The sequence below is a fragment of the Doryrhamphus excisus genome, linkage group LG17 (genome assembly GCF_037039965.1).
Source record: "Doryrhamphus excisus strain RoL-2023G ecotype Guam linkage group LG17, RoL_Dexc_Guam_v1.1, whole genome shotgun sequence".
In the NCBI taxonomy this organism is placed as follows: domain Eukaryota; kingdom Metazoa; phylum Chordata; class Actinopteri; order Syngnathiformes; family Syngnathidae; genus Doryrhamphus; species Doryrhamphus excisus.
In genome coordinates, this window is record NC_136373.1 from 3255702 (window position 1) to 3275106 (window position 19405).

The 19405-nt window shown below is 43.9% G+C and overlaps 2 protein-coding genes and 1 long non-coding RNA gene across 4 annotated transcripts; 2 read left to right on the forward strand and 1 right to left on the reverse strand.

Moving 5' to 3' along the window:
* Positions 1–483: 483 nt before the first annotated feature.
* On the forward strand, positions 484–12801 carry LOC131136889 (PDZ domain-containing protein 4-like). The gene is given in 17 exon segments (XM_078798025.1): positions 484–753; positions 1061–2181; positions 4594–4647; positions 5497–5599; positions 5723–5945; positions 6016–6100; positions 6159–6257; positions 6336–6398; positions 6607–6708; positions 8610–9043; positions 9117–9300; positions 9388–10190; positions 10267–10337; positions 10407–10753; positions 10811–10951; positions 11153–11265; positions 11520–12801. Coding segments are annotated over 16 exon segments (3105 nt in total). The 5' UTR covers positions 484–753; positions 1061–2121; the 3' UTR covers positions 11743–12801.
* A 693-nt stretch (positions 12802–13494) lies between these two features.
* LOC131136897 (uncharacterized) lies at positions 13495–18460 on the reverse strand. The gene is made up of 6 exons (XR_013630182.1): positions 18212–18460; positions 17781–17981; positions 17625–17655; positions 16825–16980; positions 15593–16535; positions 13495–13803 (listed from the first exon to the last, which is right to left on the reverse strand). It is a non-coding gene; the product is annotated as an uncharacterized LOC131136897 (long non-coding RNA).
* LOC131136892 (polymeric immunoglobulin receptor-like) lies at positions 14412–18723 on the forward strand. 2 transcript variants are annotated; one of them, XM_078798104.1, is made up of 6 exons: positions 14412–14620; positions 15640–15966; positions 16063–16410; positions 16488–16553; positions 16913–17028; positions 17119–18723. In XM_078798104.1, the coding sequence occupies exons 1-6, from the start codon at positions 14581–14583 to the stop codon at positions 17245–17247; spliced, it is 1026 nt and encodes a 341-aa protein (XP_078654230.1). In that variant the 5' UTR covers positions 14412–14580; the 3' UTR covers positions 17248–18723. The 2 variants fall into 2 exon arrangements, with proteins under 2 accessions (XP_078654230.1, XP_057940207.2); XM_058084224.2 differs by having other exon boundaries at positions 14416–14620; positions 16066–16410.
* The last annotated feature ends 682 nt before the right edge of the window (positions 18724–19405 follow it).

A 19405-nucleotide genomic window follows, 5' to 3' on the forward strand; every position in this document is an offset into this window, starting at 1 on the left:
TTGTTTATTATTTACTTTTATTTAACCTACAAATGTTCCAAATTGTCCATAGGTATGAATGTGAGTGTGAATGGTTGTTTGTCTATATGTGCGCTGTGATTGGCTGGCCACCAGTTAAGGGTTGAAGACAGCTGGGATAGGCTCCAGCACCCCCGCGACCCTCGTGAGGATAAGCGGTAGAAAATGAATGAATGAATGAATAATCTACAAATGTATGAAATTATTTTGCCTGACCCTGTAGAAGAGGGTGCTAGTCCTGGACTTACAGGTCTTCCAGGAGAGCCCTGGTCCTGGTTGAGAAGGTGTTGGAGAGAAATGAACAGGTGAGGAACAACAGGAGACAAAGCAACAGCCAGAGCAGGTGGGAGGAGGGGGACAGATGGGGAAGATGGGGGGGGGGGATGTCAAGAATTAATTGCCTGCTGCCTGCGATTGGCTGGCTGTGTCGCCTCCGAGCGAAGCAGGACGCTGCAGAAGAAGACGAGTGAGCACGGAGATCAGAGCCGCTCCTCTTCCTCTTAGTCGGGATTTTTATTGGAATGTTAAACATCCCGACGCCTGCTGGCTCCGCGAGGCGGGAAAGTGCTGCGTTCTCTCCGGCTGTGACGGGGGAAGCACAGAGAGGGAAGAAAGAAGAGAAGGGTTGCCGTGGTAGCACTGCCCAGACGTGGAGCGCCCTGCATGGGACGAGTGGGAGGCGGATTCCCCCTCCAACATCTGGAGGAGGATGCTGCCTTGAAAACATCTGGAAAGGTGCAGTTGGAATGTTTAAGATAAATTCATGACATCGAACATGTATCATCCATGTTAAAAATACAGCTAATTGACTTCCTGTTTCACTCATTTTCATTGAATACGTGATTGTGTCTGTGACAAATACACAATATGGTGCTATTGTAAGTCGCATGGACTTGAAAATTCTCACACAGCTCAATTAGTAACCTGAAAAAAATGGTATTAAGACGTCAAAACTGAAAAAAAGTCCAGTACATATGACCATGATGACCACAATGTATCCCACCAGACATCCACTAATTAATCTCCCTTCTTTTGTTTTTAGGAGAGAACTTATATTCTATTTTTGGAAATATGACCAAGCAGAAGAGGAGCGATTAAGAAGGACAAGAAGAAAGGCTGATGGTTGCTGGATTTAATTTCCTTATTTGGAGTGTTGGACAAAACCAAAGATTGTTACCGTGCTGGAACATTTTCCACGGACAGCCTTTTTGCGTGAAGCAGGTGTTGGAGTCAGATAAGAGATGACTGACTGAGACGCAGCAGCGGCACGTTCGACATGACGGCGGCGGGAATGAAGACTAAAAATATGGAGGACTAAAAAAAAAAAAACAACCAAAACATCTTGATAGCTTCCTGTCTCTATTAAACCGACTAAAAGCACAAAACACACATTTTAACTGAGATTTTTAACTGAGATTTTTAACATCCCTGCAACAATTAATTGATGATTAATCAATGATCGAATTAATCAACTATTTTGGGATTGGATTCATTGTTTTTTTTGTGAATATTTTTTAATTTTCAAAGTCATCCATATAAGCAGACTTATTTTTTCTGTGTTTCGGACCAAACCACTAACTGTTTAGTTTGGTTTACACAGATTCTGTCAGTCGATAGCTGAGCAGATTGATCGATTAATTGAAAAAAAAAAAGTTGCAGTCCTAGTTTGAACATAACACCTTGTCGCATTCCTCAAAAAGAACCTCTAAGAAAAAAAAACAGCACAAATTTTAACTCCTCTGTGCCAATTAAAGCACTAAAGTCAACTAAAATATGTGGCTAAAGAAAAAGCTACTATCGCTATACAGATAGATTAACTTGATTAACCCGTTATCTTTAATGACTTAGTTGATTTATTCTGTGAATTCAATTGAAATTAAAGTACAAAAAAGGCAACTTCTTATTTTCAAGCCTGGCGTTGAAGACATTTTTAAGAAAATAAGCACATTAGAATGTTTGGACAATCTTTGTTGCTAACGTTTGGATACAAACTTCAACTTTTTGGAGGACATCTTTTTTTTTATAGACTGCCTCAGGAACACCAAAAGGTGTCAAAGGTCAGGATTGTGCTGATGTGGAGGTGAAAGGTCACGAGGCGTCATCATGGGCTGCAACATGTGTGTGGTGAAACGTCCAGAGGAGCACTACAAGGTCATGTACCAGGTCAGAAATACTTTTTCGGTCACCGTGAGCACTTTTGCTGCAACCTGAATAACAATGTTGACTAATGGCCGCCCGCGTTTCCCCGACAACTGCTCTCTTTGCACCCCTCAACTCGCTTCACTTTGCTGTCAAATATGTCTCGCTGGGATGTTGTTGCCGTGGCAACCGCTGCCATTAAGGAAGCAGCATCTATGCTCTATTGCTCAGCAGCTGCCTGAATGTGCACATTGCAACTGTGAATATGAATCAACATGGTAATATCCATTCATTGTCGGTCAAAATATGCAAACGATTAAAAGGGGAGCTATTGCGCTTTTTCCACTTTTCTGACATATAAATGTAGTTAGAATGTTGTATTTTCATGTTAAAACATGCCAAACTTTCAGATAATGAGTTTAGCACATTTGGAAGTGAGTACTGAAAAAGTTTAGGATGGCTCAACACGCTCCGTTTCAGAAGGCGTGGTAAAACTGTATTTTTGTGATGTCACAAAGGAGAGGAGGATTTTTTGCCAACATGAACGTGAAGTATCCGTCAAACTGTTGCTGAACTCAGAAGCAGCGCACTCTCGCGGGGGGAAAGATGCATTAATGTGCATAAGAACCACAGTGCTCACTGATGTCTGGAACACGGTAATCCCGCCAAAAAAAAGCACTAGCGGTGCCCCTGACAAAGTGTGTCCGACAATGAGTGCTCCTCCTCACACAAGTGAGTTTGGAGGTGAGGCGGAAAAAACAACTCCAGACATCGGTGAGCTTGTAATTTGCACCCGGCTCCATATATGCACACTCTATATTGCTACAATCGCTTACATAAACACAACAAACACATTTGATATGAAATCAGAAGAATCGGAATAAAAATATGCACAAATGGAGGAAAACAATCACAGCAAACTATTTAAAATTTCTCTGTTAAATGTTCAAATGAGTGCTGCACGGTGGCCAAGTGGTGGGCGCACAAGTGGTGGGCGCACAGGCCACACAGCTAAGAGACTCGAGTTTGATTCCATCATCAGCCATCTCTGTGTGGAGTTTGCATGTTCTCCCCGTGCATGCGTGGGTTTTCTCCGGGTACTCCGGTTTCCTCCCACATTCCAAAAACATGCTAGGTTAATTAGCAACTCCAAATTGTCCATAGGTATGAATGTGAGTGTGAATGGTTGTTTGTCTATATGTGCCCTGTGATTGGCTGGCTGCCAGTCCAGGGTGTACCCCGCCTTATCGTGACGATAAGCAGTATTGGTATGCTAGCTATGTTTAATTATGTCTGTATAAGATTTTATGGGCCATGACGACACGGCAGCCATTGAGCGAAAACAACACTGTTGATGGACAGATGACTAACTAGGATGCACGGCAGTTGGTTACCGTGGTGACTAAGTGGTGTGGGCGAGAAAGAAAGTAAAGATTTGAAGAGACCCGCTTTAGCTTGACATGACAACATGTAAGCGTGATTATTTTTATTGTTGCCATGTGTTCATCCTCTCTACCGCCAGCCCGTGCTCATTAACTATTTAATGACTCCATCAGCGTGCTCGCACATCCATCACACTCCAGGCCAGAGGGAGGATCATTCCTCATTCCCAGCATGCCAAGCGAGAGCACAGACATCACAATCACACCCGGGGGAGGCAATTTGGGTCGGATGGAGGGGGGAGGCAGAGAGAGGACGGCCACAACAAAGGTGGAAGCAGAGATGCCTTTGTCCCACTTTCGCACCCTTGTGAGGTCGTGAAGGTCGCCTGGAAAATAACATATGGGCGCTATGGTTACCGAGGCTCACCTGAACCATCCTATCTTCTAGCACCAACACCCCCGCCATTGCTTTTAAAAGGGACGCATCCCACCCAAGGCAGCTTTGCATGATCACATGAATCAAGGTCAAAGGTCATGTATGTACAAATAGCTTAGTGATAATTATACCCTGCAACGGCAAGAATCCTATTGATTTGTTAGCCACACATGGAAAAGCACTTACAAGTCATGATTGCTCTCATGCAAAGCAAGACTTCTATGGATTTTAAAGGATATCTGACAAAAAACAAAACAAGTATTCCAACCTCTGGCCGTCATCATGGGGTCAAAGGTAAACAACAAAGTGCCATCTAATTGATGACCACAGCAGGCGGCTACCGTCCAAAAACACAAGAGTCATACTTGATTCACTTGCAAGCTTGCTGTCACGGTGGCTTGTTCTGGACGTGCACAGCAATGTAATGGTTGGGGGGGTGGGGGTGGGGGGGGGGAGTGGGACTTGCACAGCGTCAACAACAGGCTCTGCTGAATTTTAATATAAACTGCATTCAGGTGCTTCAGTTACTAATCACTGTTTATTGTCTGTTCTTTCTTTTTCTTCATTCACAACCTAACTTGGCATCCATCTCTGCCCCGCCCCCTCCCCCTGATACAGCAAAAGGGGTGGACTAACTCCCTGAGGCCGATGGAGCGACATGGAAATGTGAAGGTATAGATTAATATAGATTATAGATCATTTAGTGATCGATACTGAAATATTGATACTTCCGATACTACCATATACTCATGCTTTACAATCGATTGTCAAACTATCAATAGTTTTGATACTCATGGTGTGAAAAAGTGTCTGCCCACTTCCATGTATTTATTTATTTTATTAATTTTTGCCACACTTAAATGTTTCAGATATCAAACATAATCTTCCAGGTCCTAAAGGACCAAAACCGTGCCAGACCATCGCACTACCACCACTATATTTTACTGTTCTTTTTCTGAAATGCTGCATTATTTTTTATTTTATTGGACAAATTTTGGGGGATCATCAAAATGTTTTCAAAAAAAATTGATAAGAGGCTTAATATTCTTTTTGTCCAGCAGTGGTTTTTGTCTTGGAACTCTTCCATACAGGCCGTTTTTGTCTTTTTTACGCTGGAGTCATGGGGTCTTTTGTGACCTCTTGGATGAGTGCACTCTTAATTCATCTTAATTAATTTTGGTTGGTCTGCCACTCCTGAGAAGGTTCACCACTGTTCCATGTTTTTGCAATTTGTGGATAATGGCTCTCACTGTGGTTGGCTGGAGTCCCAAAGCTTTTGTAATGGCTTTGTAACCTTTTCTGTAGACTGGTCGATCTCAATTAATCTCAGTTATGTTTAAAGGAGGGGCAATCACTTTTTCACACCATGGAGGTTTGGATTTTTCTCTCTCTAATTTTAACTGCATTATCATTGATTAATATTTAAATTAGTTTGATGATAGAAGGGAGGAACTACTTTTTCCCCCCAGTAAAGTATAAAAGAATATAACAGAATTGCCCATCAATGTGTGTAATTGTTAGGTTAAAGGAAGGATGCGTACGCACCTTCAGTCGGACAGATCGCTAAACTCCCAGCAGCCTTTGCAACGGCCCGGGACGATCCACAGGAGCCACAGAAGGAAAGGTAAATTGTGCCCCCGTTGGACATAGACACCACTCGAACTAATGTTCGTCACTCAAAGCGTCCGTATACCGACATGCATGAAAAAAAGTCCACAAGATGATCATACATTCTCTTACCGACCAGGTGGCATCCCATGCGTAGGAAACGGGACAAGCAGCTCCATCTCCTCCATCGCCATGGTCGCAGTTCCCAACTGCGTCGAAAACGCCACCCAGACAGACATCTCCTTCCAGTATGGTGGGACCTCGGGGAGGGGTAAAGGTCACCATCAACAGGGCCAAGAAGATTCCTCCCCTCAGCCGCCCCCGACTCCTCCCTTCCTTCCGCTGATGGAGCATTATGGGATGTAGGTTTTTTTGTTTTTAATGATAAGAGAGTTGACATGATGAATCTCATCCAAACGTCTGCCCCCCCAGCTGCATGTTTGACTACAACGACCTCAACGACTACTTGGACATGACGCACCACGAGGTGGACAGGACGGATGACCTGGAGTATGAGGTGAGGCCGCTCTAAAAAGACCCACCATGACCCCACTGATGCCATTGTTTCACTTCAGGAAGTGGAGCTCTACAAATCCACTCAGGAGGAGAAGCTAGGCCTGACTGTCTGCTACAGGACGGACGACGAGGACCATTTGGGGATTTATGTTGGCGAGGTAAACCTCCGTATGCCAATCAATGTTCTGAAACTTCTGTGGATCTATTTGTTGACTTCTTTTGGTCATGTGACGCAGGTCAACCCAAACAGCATCGCGGCCAAGAATGGACGCATCAGGGAGGGAGACCGAATACTTCAGGTACCACAAAACTTCAGGATTTATTATACACTATGCTTTTCTCTACACTCCAAACATTATTAGAGTTCGATACAACACAACTCATAAACATTTGTACCAATACATTCCATATAATTGAAAGCAGTCTTCAATAAATACTAAATATTAAATATAATTCAAGGCTTACACAACCCAAATAGTCCCACTCATGATATATCTTTCCCTGCAGATCAACGGCGTGGACATACAGAATCGAGAAGAAGCGGTGGCCATATTGACCCGAGAGGACAGCATCAACTTCTCTTTGCTGCTGGCTCGGCCCGACATTGAGGTGACTAAGTAACACTCAAAACAAATACGTTTAAATTAGTAAGTTGATTAGCTTGCATCATGAATACACATTATTTAATATGCATTATTTAATAAGTAGTGAACTGACTGGAAAGTATGTCAATTGTCAATACGCCATAGCTACATTATGACGACACAATTTAAGCGATTGCTTTTCTCGCCATATCCGCTGCATGGATCTACGAGGAATTCATCAAAGGATTTACGGCTACGGATACTTATTGATCCAAGAGGTTAGCTCAGCAAAAATGTCATAGTGGACTTAATCGTTTCATTGGACAATAAAACAACAGAGGCAAGACGTTATATTTCACATATAATTAAGTGGAAAAGTGTGATTAATTTGATTAAATTTTAATCATTTGACAGACCTAGTAAAAACTAATCTAAAAATAGAAAATGGCTTATTTGAACTTTTTTTCCAAATCATTTAAAATTGCAATTTCAATGGACACATAACAAAAAAGAATAAAAGTTATTGCAAGCAGAAAATTGTTTTTAATTTTTTCCCCCTGAAAAACACATTGATTAATTGAGATTAATTGAATAATCAAACCTGCACGGTTCACGAGTGGTGAGGGTGCAGGCCTCACAGTTAGGGTACTCCGGTTTCCTCCCACATTCCAAAAAACATGCTAGGTTAATTGGCGACTCCAAATTGTCCATAGGTATGAATGTGAGTGTGAATGGTTGTTTGTCTATATGTGCCCTGTGATTGGCTGGCCACCAGTCCAGGGTGTACTCCGAATCTCTGCCTAAGACACACACCGTGACCCTTGTGAGGATAAGCGGTAGAAAATGAATGAATGATTAATCTGAGTGGATACCCGATTACTTCAAAGTCATCCTTAGCTGCAGCCCTAGTTGGAATTTACAGTTGTTCATAATTCCTTGCTAAGATAAAGAACAAAAAGTGAAGATCTCCAATCCAACCTTTCATTGATAAATTGATTGATTAGTTATCCCAAGGCTGGCTTGACCTCGACACATCCACATCTTAAAAACCACACCATCAAACATGAAACCCATGCACACTAAGCTCCCATATCAGCCCACCGTGCAAATAAGTATGAAAAATGATGTGTGTAGTATGACGGCAGGTCCCACAGTGTGTCCACATTTGCTGACAACACAAGAACGACATGACAGCTTTACACACACACACACACACACACACACACACACACACACACTAATGATAGCCGTCTCCATATAGAAGCTTTATAATGAAGACCAGAAAGAGATGGATGTATTATTGATGCAGCAAATAACACAAGGAGGGGCAAAAAGGGGGGTGTTCAGACAAAGAATAATTCATTTTTGAAGGCAACATGTCATAGGATGATGATAGATCTGCCTCAGCAACACAATCAAGCCTGTGTATTTATGAGTACAGGGGCTGAACCTTTGGATGTGATGCTTTGGGTTCCATTATGCTTGACATGAGGATGTGGTGCAACACACACATCTTCTACATACATTCTCTGATCAAATAAAGACAATGTCTTCATGTTAACAAATAAAAATGAATAAAAAATGTTCATCCTTGGCTGATGTCCGTCTGCTCTAACAAATAGTAGCAGCAAAAACTGCAAAATGGCGCATCTGAACCGTAAACAAGTTAGCAAAGCAGGATATCGCTGGAATGGTCTGATTAATTCAACACAACACAACACAACACACACACACACACAAGCCAGAGCCTGTCTCAGCACTGTGGCATCCCGCCTGTCTTACAGCTCAGGTACTAGAACCTCATAGAACACCATCGAAGCTACCTCTGATGCTGCTCCATGTTGGAATTTGATATTTGATTGACATTTGACACCATAGAGTGTTTTGATGGCAAACTAAGTCCCTGCCCTCTCCTCCCCCACTCAGGATGTTCCAACAGAGGGCATGAGGGTTGATCTAGATGAAGATGCAGGTTCCAAGATGCTTAATGATCAAGCCTCCTCCTCCAGCCGCCTCTCTGGTTGTTGGCCCGTCAGTCAACGAGAAGGATGGGACTACTCAAGAGGAAGCGGAGGCCAATTGGATGATGAGGAAGATGAGCAAGGTGACAAAGAGGAAGGAAAGAAGACGGAGACAAATGGCGGCGAGTGCCCAGTGCCCCTCCCCCCTCTGCTCAACCTGCCACCCCTGCTGTCCACCAGTCAAGACCTGGACAGCGGACTGGGACGCACTGATGAAAGTACCCGCTATGAGGAGTCCTCAGAGCATGACCTGCTGGGGGATCAAACCAGCGCGTGTAACACCAACACCACTAACACCCCCGGCAGTACTCGAAAGTTCCGTCTCGGACCCAGTCCAAGGTCAGCACCCAAGGAGACAAAGAGTCCCTTTAACTCTGGTTTGACTGAGTTTCCTTCCTGTTTCCTGGCACAGGCTCAGTCCACGACCCAGTCCCGGCTTCTGCCCAAGCCCCAAGCTGACCCCCAGCCCGGGGCATTGCCGAGGAGACCCTGCGCATCCTTTCCTGCACCTTTGTGACTTCCAGCTCAGCTCCGACTCCCTCACTGGGCCGGATTGGACAGAGACGGGGGCAATGCAAAACCACGGCCATCACAAGGTACAGCCTATCTTCACTGGCGACTTTAGAACTTCCTGTAGGTCTCCAATACATTTTCATCACCTGAGCTCTGATTCTTGGCTCCAGCAGCACAAAAGTCCGATGAGCATGCTGGCAATGATGCCGGGCCTGACAGAGGACGAGTTCCAGCGCTACCAGGAGCTGCTGGAGATCAGGTACCAGTACGAGAGGCGGCCCACGAAACAACCTCAAGACGTCCGTGCCAGAGAGGCGGGGCTTCAGCGGAGAAAAGACGAAGAAGAGCGTGAAGGAGGAGATGAGGTGGACATGAAGTGCAACGTGACGGTGAGCCAGCGCGAGATGGCGCTCATCGAGGAGGAGCTGCGTCACCTGGAGTTCAAGTGTCGCAACATCCTCCGTGCTCAGAAGATGCAGCAGCTCAGAGAGCAATGCCTGAAAGCGTGGATGATGGAGGAGGAGTCAGTGGAAGCAGGTAACCAAAGCAACCATCGAGTGTTGTTAATATACTTACGTTGGGATTCACGCAACTGTTGACGTGCAGGGATCCCCGACGGTGATGATTGCGAGTTGTCAGCCATTAACGAACTTCCGGAGCGTTCCAATGACAGCATCAGCACCTACAACGGAGGCGGCGGCGGAGAGAGCTGCCACAGCACACCATCGGCGAGCATTGAACGGATACCGCCTCTCCAAGAAGACGACGACCGTGAAGGGAGACCGCCCATGTCCCCACCTACGCTCCTCCCCCTCGGTCACCTCCCACCTCTGAACTCGCCTCTCGCCGGCCGCCGTCGGGACCGTGAGAAGCACCACTCCAACTTTAGTTGCTCTCTTTCACCCAGGGCTGGATGGAATTCCGACCATGGCAACAAATCCCACTCCATGCCATCCACACCCTCCAAGTTCAGGTGCTAGAACACGTCCAGGCAAATACCACTTTTCCATTGACTCCGTACAATCCAGAATTTGATTCCCCCCACACAGATCTCTGTCCAGAGAGGCGGGGCCATCACCTAGAAGGGTCGTAGCCGATGAAGGGCAGGCCTCCAAAACTGGTAATGAGTCTCTGACATAAAACTGTAGTTGTCATCCTGCACACTCATGAATGTGCATTTAAATTGCAGGTGCCATCCTCAGCAGGCCTGTAGGAGGCGCTGTAAAGTCCAGCCCCCTCCTGTCCCAGCGCCACCAAAGCCGGGTCAAGCCATTGGAACGCTACCAGAGCTGCATGGCGCTGCCTTCTGATGGCCTGGTAGACCCGCTGGATCAGCTCGTTAGAGAGAGAGGGAGGGGTGAGGGTGAGGAGAGAGGGGTGGGCACGGGCAGCAGCGGGCCCGCCAGTCCCCACGGAGTGAGCAGCGCCCCCTGCGGTCTGGAGGACCGGCATACAGCCTCACGGTTGGGACTGGCGTTACCGCTTGGGCTGTTGCACTCGTCTCCAACGGCCACGTCTCAGCGCATGGAATGGAAGGTAATATTTTCTTCTCTCTATTGGTTACCATCACTGAGAACTCGACTTCCAATTCAGGTGAAGATCCGCAGCGACGGCACTCGTTATGTGGCCAAGCGGCCCGTGCGAGACCGCCTGCTCAAGGCCAGAGCCATGAAGATCAGAGAGGAACGTAGCGGCATGACGACCGACGACGATGCTGCCAGTGAGATGAAACAGGTACCCCCGACATGTTGGATACACTTTTTCCCATCGTATAAAGCCATGGCAGAAGCGTGTCACCATTGGTGGTGCCCATGAAAACAACCCAGTAAAAATCTGTTCCCCCTCATGTTATTATTATTATTATTGCATATGTGATAGGTGTTTCAATACAGGGAACCTATTGAATGTGAAATGATGAACTCTGCAAACCAACAGGGCCGATACTGGAGCAAAGAAGAGAGGAAGCAGCAGCTGTTGAGAGCCAGAGAGTACAGACGAAGGAGAGAGTTCATGATGCAGAGCCGCCTGGACTACTTGAAGGGGGACAGGTACGCTTCCTGTTACACTAACTTCTAGACCAGTGTAAGTTGCAACCCCCCTTTCACTCAAAGAGAGCTGGGATAGGCCCCTAGTGAAGATAAGCAGCATAGAATATGGATGTGGGGGATAAATGGGCTCTCACTGTAGTTAGCTGGAGTCCGCTTTAGAAATGGTTTTATAACCTTTTACGGACTGTTTTGTGTTGAGTTGTGTTGTCATTGACTAATACTTCAATTTGTTTACTGATGACTTTCCTATGCAGGGATGTTTCCTCATCACCAGGTGGCGCCGACGAGCCTCCGTCCTCTCAGAGTGGTCCTGCTCAGGACAACATTATCCTCCTGGGCCAGAAAAAGAGCATCAAGAGGAGGAATCGACGTATCCTGGACAACTGGATCACGATTCAGGAGCTGCTGGCTCATGGTTCACGGTCTCCAGATGGAAAGAAGATCTTTAACCCCCTCCTTTCCGTGACCACTGTGTGACCAAGACCGTACTCCAACCGGCAGCCTTGAGGTGCCGACTCTCATTCAAAAGATGTTGAAAGTCAAGCCTTCGGAACCAAGACCACCAAACTAGACATCCGATATGCCTTCCCTGTACCGTCAGATTCCATCCATAAAAATAATAAACAGAACCAAAGTGCAGTTTTTATCCAACGTCCAAGTGAGTCCACAATCCCGTACTCCCAAAGCACACCCCAAAGACACAATCCACAAAGCACACAAGGACTCCCCTGCATCCCGTACTACACTGGCGAGGGTATAGATCTGGTCCAGCGTCCCGCATCGCATCTCCTGGATGACTGGTTGGACAACCATCCAGACTCTGTAGTCCACTGACTAGTAGTCCACTCGGGAAATAATCAAATGTTGTTGTCAAGTCGGCTCATTGAAAATGTTTATTCTGACTTATGGATGCATGGATTATTCAATGATGAAATATCACATTTATTGGGTAGATGACAAAACCATTGATCTATTGTTATTGAATTTGACATATAATTTATGTAAACTAAACTTCACCCCTGAAGCTCTTTTTACATTTGTATGACGCTTACGAATGTTTAAAATGTGACTTAAAACATTGCCTGTACTCCTCAAAGTTTTTTTGCTAGATGAAGTATTTGTATTATCTTTCCATTTACTTTTTGCTTTAGTATAAAAAAAATAAATATTTGATTTTGTTCAATGGAAATAAGATCATTACTATCATTTGTAATCTGTGTGTTGTCTTTATGTATTAAAGTAAATTGGCCCTTTTTTAATGTATGGGAAGAGGAAACCTTGTCAATACTTATTTAAAGTGACAGGAGGTTAACGTGTGGCTGCATTTGTTTACAATTCTTAAATACGCAAACATCAGGCACAAGTGGTTGGAGATTTTAATCTGTCGACGGCATAAACCCGGTGTGAGCGTGGCTTATGGGCGGAGCTTAAAGCTGTACATTATTTCAAGTCTGAAATTGATTTGGATTGATCAGAAGTTGCTACATGTATTGTTTATTATTCAGCTATATGTGTATGTGTGTGAGCAATCATTGAGGCTTTACTCTTTCATTATTTATATATATATTATATATTATTTCATATATATATATATATATATATATATATATATGAGCTGTGTGAAGTTGGTAATTCATGCAAGCATAATAATAAACATAACAATAATGCGTCAGCCTTGCTGACTGGATTTTTCTCAAAAGCGCCGTGTTCAGTATAAAACACTGTCAGTGACTGATGCACGATCGTGCCCGCTGCACCGTGTAGTTATGAAACAGGTTTAAGATTGAAAAAGGTGCATACTGCAACATATTGAGGGGGTAATAATATTTTAAGTATTAAGTAGTATTTAAGTATTCATTCATTCATTCATTCATTTTCTACTGCTTCTCCTCATGAGGGTCACAAGGGTGCTGGAGCCTATCCCAGCTGTCTTCAGGCGAGAGGCGGGGTACACCCTGGACTGGTGGCCAGCCAATCACAGGGCACATATAGACAAACAACCATTCACACTCACATTCATATCTATGGACAATTTGGAGTCGCCAATTAACCTAGCATGTGGGAGTACCCGGAGAAAACCCATGCATGCACGGGGAGAACATGCAAACTCCACACAGAGATGGCCGAGGGTGGAATTGAACCCTGGTCTCCTAGCTGTGAGGTCTGCGCACTAACCACTTGACCACCGTGCCACCTATTTAAGTATTCAATGCAGGTTATATGTATGTATTGCGCATGTTACGGAACAAGTTTACCAAGCAACTTTAGATACAAACCACAATGGTGGCGAGATGAAGAAAACTTCCTAATTGCAACGTGTGAAGCACCGCTCAGCTCCTCTGTGGGTGCAGCCGTCTCGAGAGAGGCGGTCACTGTGTGCGACTGACCAATCACAGAACGTGAAGAGTGAATACATAATAAGTACATAACTTACATGCAGTTGCTCCCATATTCTTGTTGTGTTCCTGTCATCTTGTGTGCCAGCCGGATGGATGGATGGAGGGATATGACCGTCTTGTCTTTCATCAGAAAGCGTTCCTTAGTAATAAGCAGGAGAACATGGGTCAATTTCAGGGAAATATCAGTTCCTGACTATTAAAAAGGGAGAACAACAGCTTTACCAGAGCATCTACCATAGCGGTTTCCCAGCCCTTGCCCATACCTACAAGGGGGCACTGGAAAGTTTGTGGTCTGACTAATCAGGACTTATGTCACAACAATGAAAATGTGTATGCATTAAATTCAGCCTTTCCTGATCCTCACTGTGTGGTTTTCTTCCAGGAAGACAGCTTTGTTTCTTCAGTATTTGTTCTCTTTAACGCCAGGTACACCTAAATGAAATAACATCCATATAGTCACCTTTACATTTGTATTGCCCAATATAGTAGATCAGTAAAATCACAGTAAAAGTAATTTAAGACATAACAGAAACTTATGCTCATGTGTGATGCAATAAATGTGACATTAGGAAGTGAGTCAGAGTTAGTTTTCCACCATTAACACCAGTTATCTACACAGAAGTGACAAGGTTTGAGTAATGCTGATCATTCATGATAGTTTTGTTCCCGTTAGAGGAGTTCCTCTTCATGCTTGTTATTTTGATGACTTTGATATTCATCACGCAGCAACAGGAGGTTGCGTAAGAACGTTTAAACGATGTGACAGAAAAAGGAACTTAATGCACATATTCTGTGTGGTAATCTTCAGAGCAAAGGAGACACATCCAGACAGATGGGGTCTTGCTGAGACAAAACGACATAAGAGACGAATGCTCATCCAAGAAGTGCAGATTTCTGCACTAGGATCAGTTTGAGAATGAATGTCTGCCACCTACTGGTCGTCTGCATCTTCTCAGGTAAGACCTATGTTGTGTGTTTAAGACTTAAAGCTGCCAGATGTCTACTGACTATCTCATTCAGATCAAATGAGGATCAAACTACAAATCACGGTGGTAGATGACCACATCATAAACCTTCTAAAACATCCTCCTTGTACTACTCCTTGAACTGAAGATTCATTTAACCTGTTAGCTTCTTCTTCTATTGTCTATTGGCAGCTAGCAAGCAGCTCTCAGAGTGAGCTAGTTTGCTAGCGACTATTGACAACAGGAAACGGCGCAAAGGAGATTGATTGACAATGGACTACAGTCAATAAGGACGCAGAATCCAATGGGTGGGTTCTCTGTTAGCCAATGAGGATTGTTCTAGCTCTATATTTAGCCAGCTATGGTCTACTGTGGGTTCCTAATATGCAACTTTAGGGACATAAACACAAACTGAGACGAGGTGGAGCTGATGAATATACAGCACCCTCTACTGGTTGGAGAATAAATACAGTAACAAGAGTAGGACTATAAAACACCACAAGGACACAGAACACAATGAACACAAGTTCATACGCTGTTAAAAAATAAATATATGCAAAATTGCACTGGGTACTATGGTAATGGTATTTCATTTGAACATGCATATTCATATACTATATATATACATACACATACTTTATTCATATAGTATGAATAAAGGTGATTATTTGGGTGTTATTTCGTATTCAGATCACTCTCATAAAAAAGGGTTTTCTATGCTATAATTACAAAACTATTTTGTTTATTAATATTGAATCCTACTACGGAAATTCACTTATTGCGGCCAGGTCCAGAACTAATTAACTGTGATAAATGAGGGATTACTTTATTACTAAATTATGGTCGGTGTGAATGTGATTGATGTGTGTCTATTATATGTCAATCCTATGATAATGGAATTAAAAAAGTATCGCTATAATGAACAACTGGTGAAATAGTACAGTAAAGTGTCATTGATCTTACAGTAGAAGTGGTTAGGTTCATTGAAGATCTTCCTGCTGTGTTCTCAGCACTGACCAACGCAAGCGCCGGCCTCGTCATCTTTCAAAGAACCGAGGGGAAAAACTTCACAATCTTGTGGCAATTTCTAACCAGCGGCACAAAGTACTTCTGCAAAAACCAATGCAAAGACACGGACACACTCGTTCAAACCACCGGCGTCAGCTCTCACAACGACAGACACAGCATCAAGTATGAACACACGCCGCCTGTAGGAGGGACCCTCTACGCCACAATCCTCAATCTCAACACGGCCGACAGCGGCCGCTACAGGATGGGGGTGGGATTGCCTGAACTTCCCGAGTCCTACAGGGACTTTGAGATCAGAGTTCTTCCAGGTGAGTCAATGCTGATATAAGTGGAAAATTTATGATGCATAGGCAAAACGCATGCAAGTATAAACCACAGGAAGTCCTCACTGTGACTTGTTTCAGCAGAACAGCAGTATCGAAGTTCTGTTCCCAGTCCAGAAGTCCACATCCACACTGGACCTGCGGGAGGCACGCTGGAGATACAGTGTCCATTCCATGCCTCCAGGAGCACAAAGTTCTTCTGTAAAGGGAACTGTCTGGATGGACACATCCTCCTGAGAACCACAGAAAACAGTGATTGTGTGGACAGGTACTGCGTGGACTTCAGACCGGAACCCTTAATGAAAATGTATCTTCTGGTGGTCACCATCTCCCAGTTGGACAAGTCAGATTCAGGGAGGTACACGTGCGCTGTGGGATCATCTCTGCGGTCTGCTTATATTCAGGAGTTTGATGTCAGCGTCTCTGATGGTGAGCTTCATGACGATGTTAAGATGCTTTCCTCTTCAAGTGCATGTGATTGCTGACATGGTGTGTGAACTTCTAAGGTCTGCCGCTCGATGGAAAAGTAGAGTCAGAAGGTAGAAGAGACTCCTCTGAGAACAGACCAACAGGTAGAACACATTCATCTCTCCATCTGATTCATTATCTTTCACAAAGTGCTTTAATGTTGCCTTAACGTTGTCTACCAAGTTCCTCCAAAGTTCCTTACACGTTCCTCATATTTTTACCACCCTTATCCTCCACAATTCCTTCCGTGTTCCAGCAAGTATTTGACATACTATAGTTTCTCATTTTCGTTCCAGGTTTGTGTTGTGGTTCTCCACACATTCTTCTCCTCCAATGTTCTTCACATGTTCCACTCAATTGATTTCAATGCCCTACCGATCTTCCTGCGTTGTTGTTGTAATCCACCCATGTTTCTTTCACGTTTTTTCATCTTCCTCCCGTATTCCTCTCATGTTCTTTTCAGTGCTGGTGTGGCCTTTGGTTCTCGCTGGTGCTCTGGTTCTTCTGATGATTGGAGCCGTTCTGCTGTTTCTATGCAAACACAAGAGAAAACCAAACTCAGACGGCCCCAGATGTGAGGTGAGTTGTTGAGTGCAAGCACACGACCTCAAGCATATGGGACATAGTCGTAAAAGAGACTGCATACATTCATTTTGTCTTCTCTTTCAGTTCTCCACCCAGAACGCTCAGCAGGAAGACACGTACGAAAGCATTCAAGACTGTGGCACCCGGGCCCTCGATCATAGTTACTGTACGCTCAAACCAGCGCAACACATGCGATGCTACAGCAACACTTGATTCTTCATATTCCACTTTTTGTTTTTGTCTCTATGCTGATTGTGTTTTATGGCTTCAATAACTAAGTTACACAGTACATCCCCTAATATGATCTATTAATACAGCAAAAGGGGATGCTATTAACAGAATGTCCTGAAGGGGGAGACGCTAACACAGAAAAAAACATGCACAGCCACTGAGGCACAACATATTGATGCTTTCTCCAATAATCAAATACAACTTTGTTTGTCAGACAAAACATTCAATTAAGAAGTAGATTGTGACACAGTGAGTAATTGTCTCATTGGGAGTCATGGACATGATGAAATGTCTGAGTAAGTGATTAACATGCACAGTCATGTACATTCAGAAGTAATACTAGAAGTAATACTACAAACCTGTGTCCGAAGATACCCATCATCTGTAGGCCTTTCCATGTTATGGGAAAAAAAATTATCACATCTTAGACGGAGTACAGGGACATACTGAAGAAACAAAATCTGAGATTTTGAGAATAAAGTTTAAAATTTTTGAGAATAAAGTCGTAACATTACATGTCAGAGGGAAAATGGCGCACAGCTCTTCCAGGAAGTAAACTTTCCTCTTGCTTTTATTCATAACATGGCTGCAAAACACAGCAGTCGAGCATTTAGCATATCTAGCCCTTCTCACTTCCGGGTTCCTTACCGCCACTTCACATGCCCAAGGCCAAAGGTCACATAAGCGCCCCCTTTCATAGCTGTCTCAAGCAATGCCTGTAAAAAAAAAAAGTTACGAGTTTGTTATAAATTTGTGCAATTTTTTCCTCTTAAGTTTACAACTTTTACGACACTATAGGAAGAATGCAAACAAATACAGCAACAATCATTATGGAAGGCACAGTCGCCCAGTAAAATATGCGGTTTTAAAAATAGCTAGCTAGCGTGTCAGGAACACATCCATGGTTGTCTCACCATCGCCATCACTAATAGTGTACATGTCAAACCTGCAATGAAGCTTGTGGCTCCAGGATTAGCTTCTCCAGGCATTTTAGAACTCAGTTAAGGGCGGGAGGACTCGTAACTTTGAACAGCGCAGAGGACACCTTGCTAGACGTGATTTAAAAAAAAAAAAAAAGAAAAGAAAAACAGCTGTCTGGCCATATTAAGTAATGGCTGACCTCTCCCATACGGGGGCGCTATTGAGGCTTATTTGTAAAAGCATGTCATAAATTTGCTTTTAGTTGATCATTTTAAACATTAATACCTTTTTTTTTCTTGAACAAAACCGTTTTTTAAAGTTTTTGACAATTATTTTTTAGGATGTAAGCTGTGCCCCAACACTTTCATCCATGCATTTCCTTCCTTGCCTGATATTGTGTTCCTCGGCATTGTGTATTCCAGTCAGAGGCAGAACATCACTTACGGAAATATGCATCCATAATTATATAAGCAGCATATATATGTGTGTGTGTGTGTGTGTAATCAATACAGGGCTTTCTTTCTCCTTTGTCCTTGACTCCCGTCTGGCAATCTGTGCTACATGTCATCATCAAGCGTCCACACACACACATACACACATACACACAGGTTAAGTGAATTAAAGCTTAAGTGAGGGAGGAAGAAGAGAGCACAACTAAGACGAGATAATTGCTCTTGCTCTCTGCTAGAGAGGGAAGAACGTTTGCTGGGAGTTTCATTGGCTGGAAAAAGAAAAACGAAATCGAAAACTCCTGGCAACATTTCCGTTAATTCCATTATTGTGCTTGTAGAAATGTGCTCTATGACTGTTATTGAGGGAACACAATGGTGAAAGGGAAAAAAAAGGATTCTCAGACGTCTTGGTCGTCCCCGTCCATCTGTCCTCTTATACTGAGTGGTCTTCTTCCAGTACTCTGGAACACACACACAAGCAGGAAGTGAGGAATTGCGGGGGTGGTTTTTGGCCGGGCCAGCTCCACTTGGCACACAGCAACTGAAGACCTACCACATAGGTCTTCAGTTTATGGGATGTGGGGAAGCAGGGGGACACAATGTTCATTTTAGTGAAGGAGGGTAGGAGGAGTAGGAGGAGGAGGAGATGAGCGGAAAAATTAATGAGGAAGATAAAAAAAAAGAAGAAGAGAAGCTTGTTATTTTGCACGATGTCCTTTGAAAAAATCAGGACATGAGCCAGCAAATGGAAGACAACAACAAAGATG

Excerpts from the sequence above, each read along its gene's own strand:
- LOC131136892 (XM_078798104.1), top strand. The coding sequence starts at position 14,581 with ATGAATGTCTGCCACCTACTGGTCGTCTGCATCTTCTCAG. Across the intron at positions 16,411-16,487 it reads TGATGTCAGCGTCTCTGATG|GTCTGCCGCTCGATGGAAAA; the intron begins GTGAGCTTCATG and ends TGAACTTCTAAG. Across the intron at positions 17,029-17,118 it reads CAGACGGCCCCAGATGTGAG|TTCTCCACCCAGAACGCTCA; the intron begins GTGAGTTGTTGA and ends CTTCTCTTTCAG.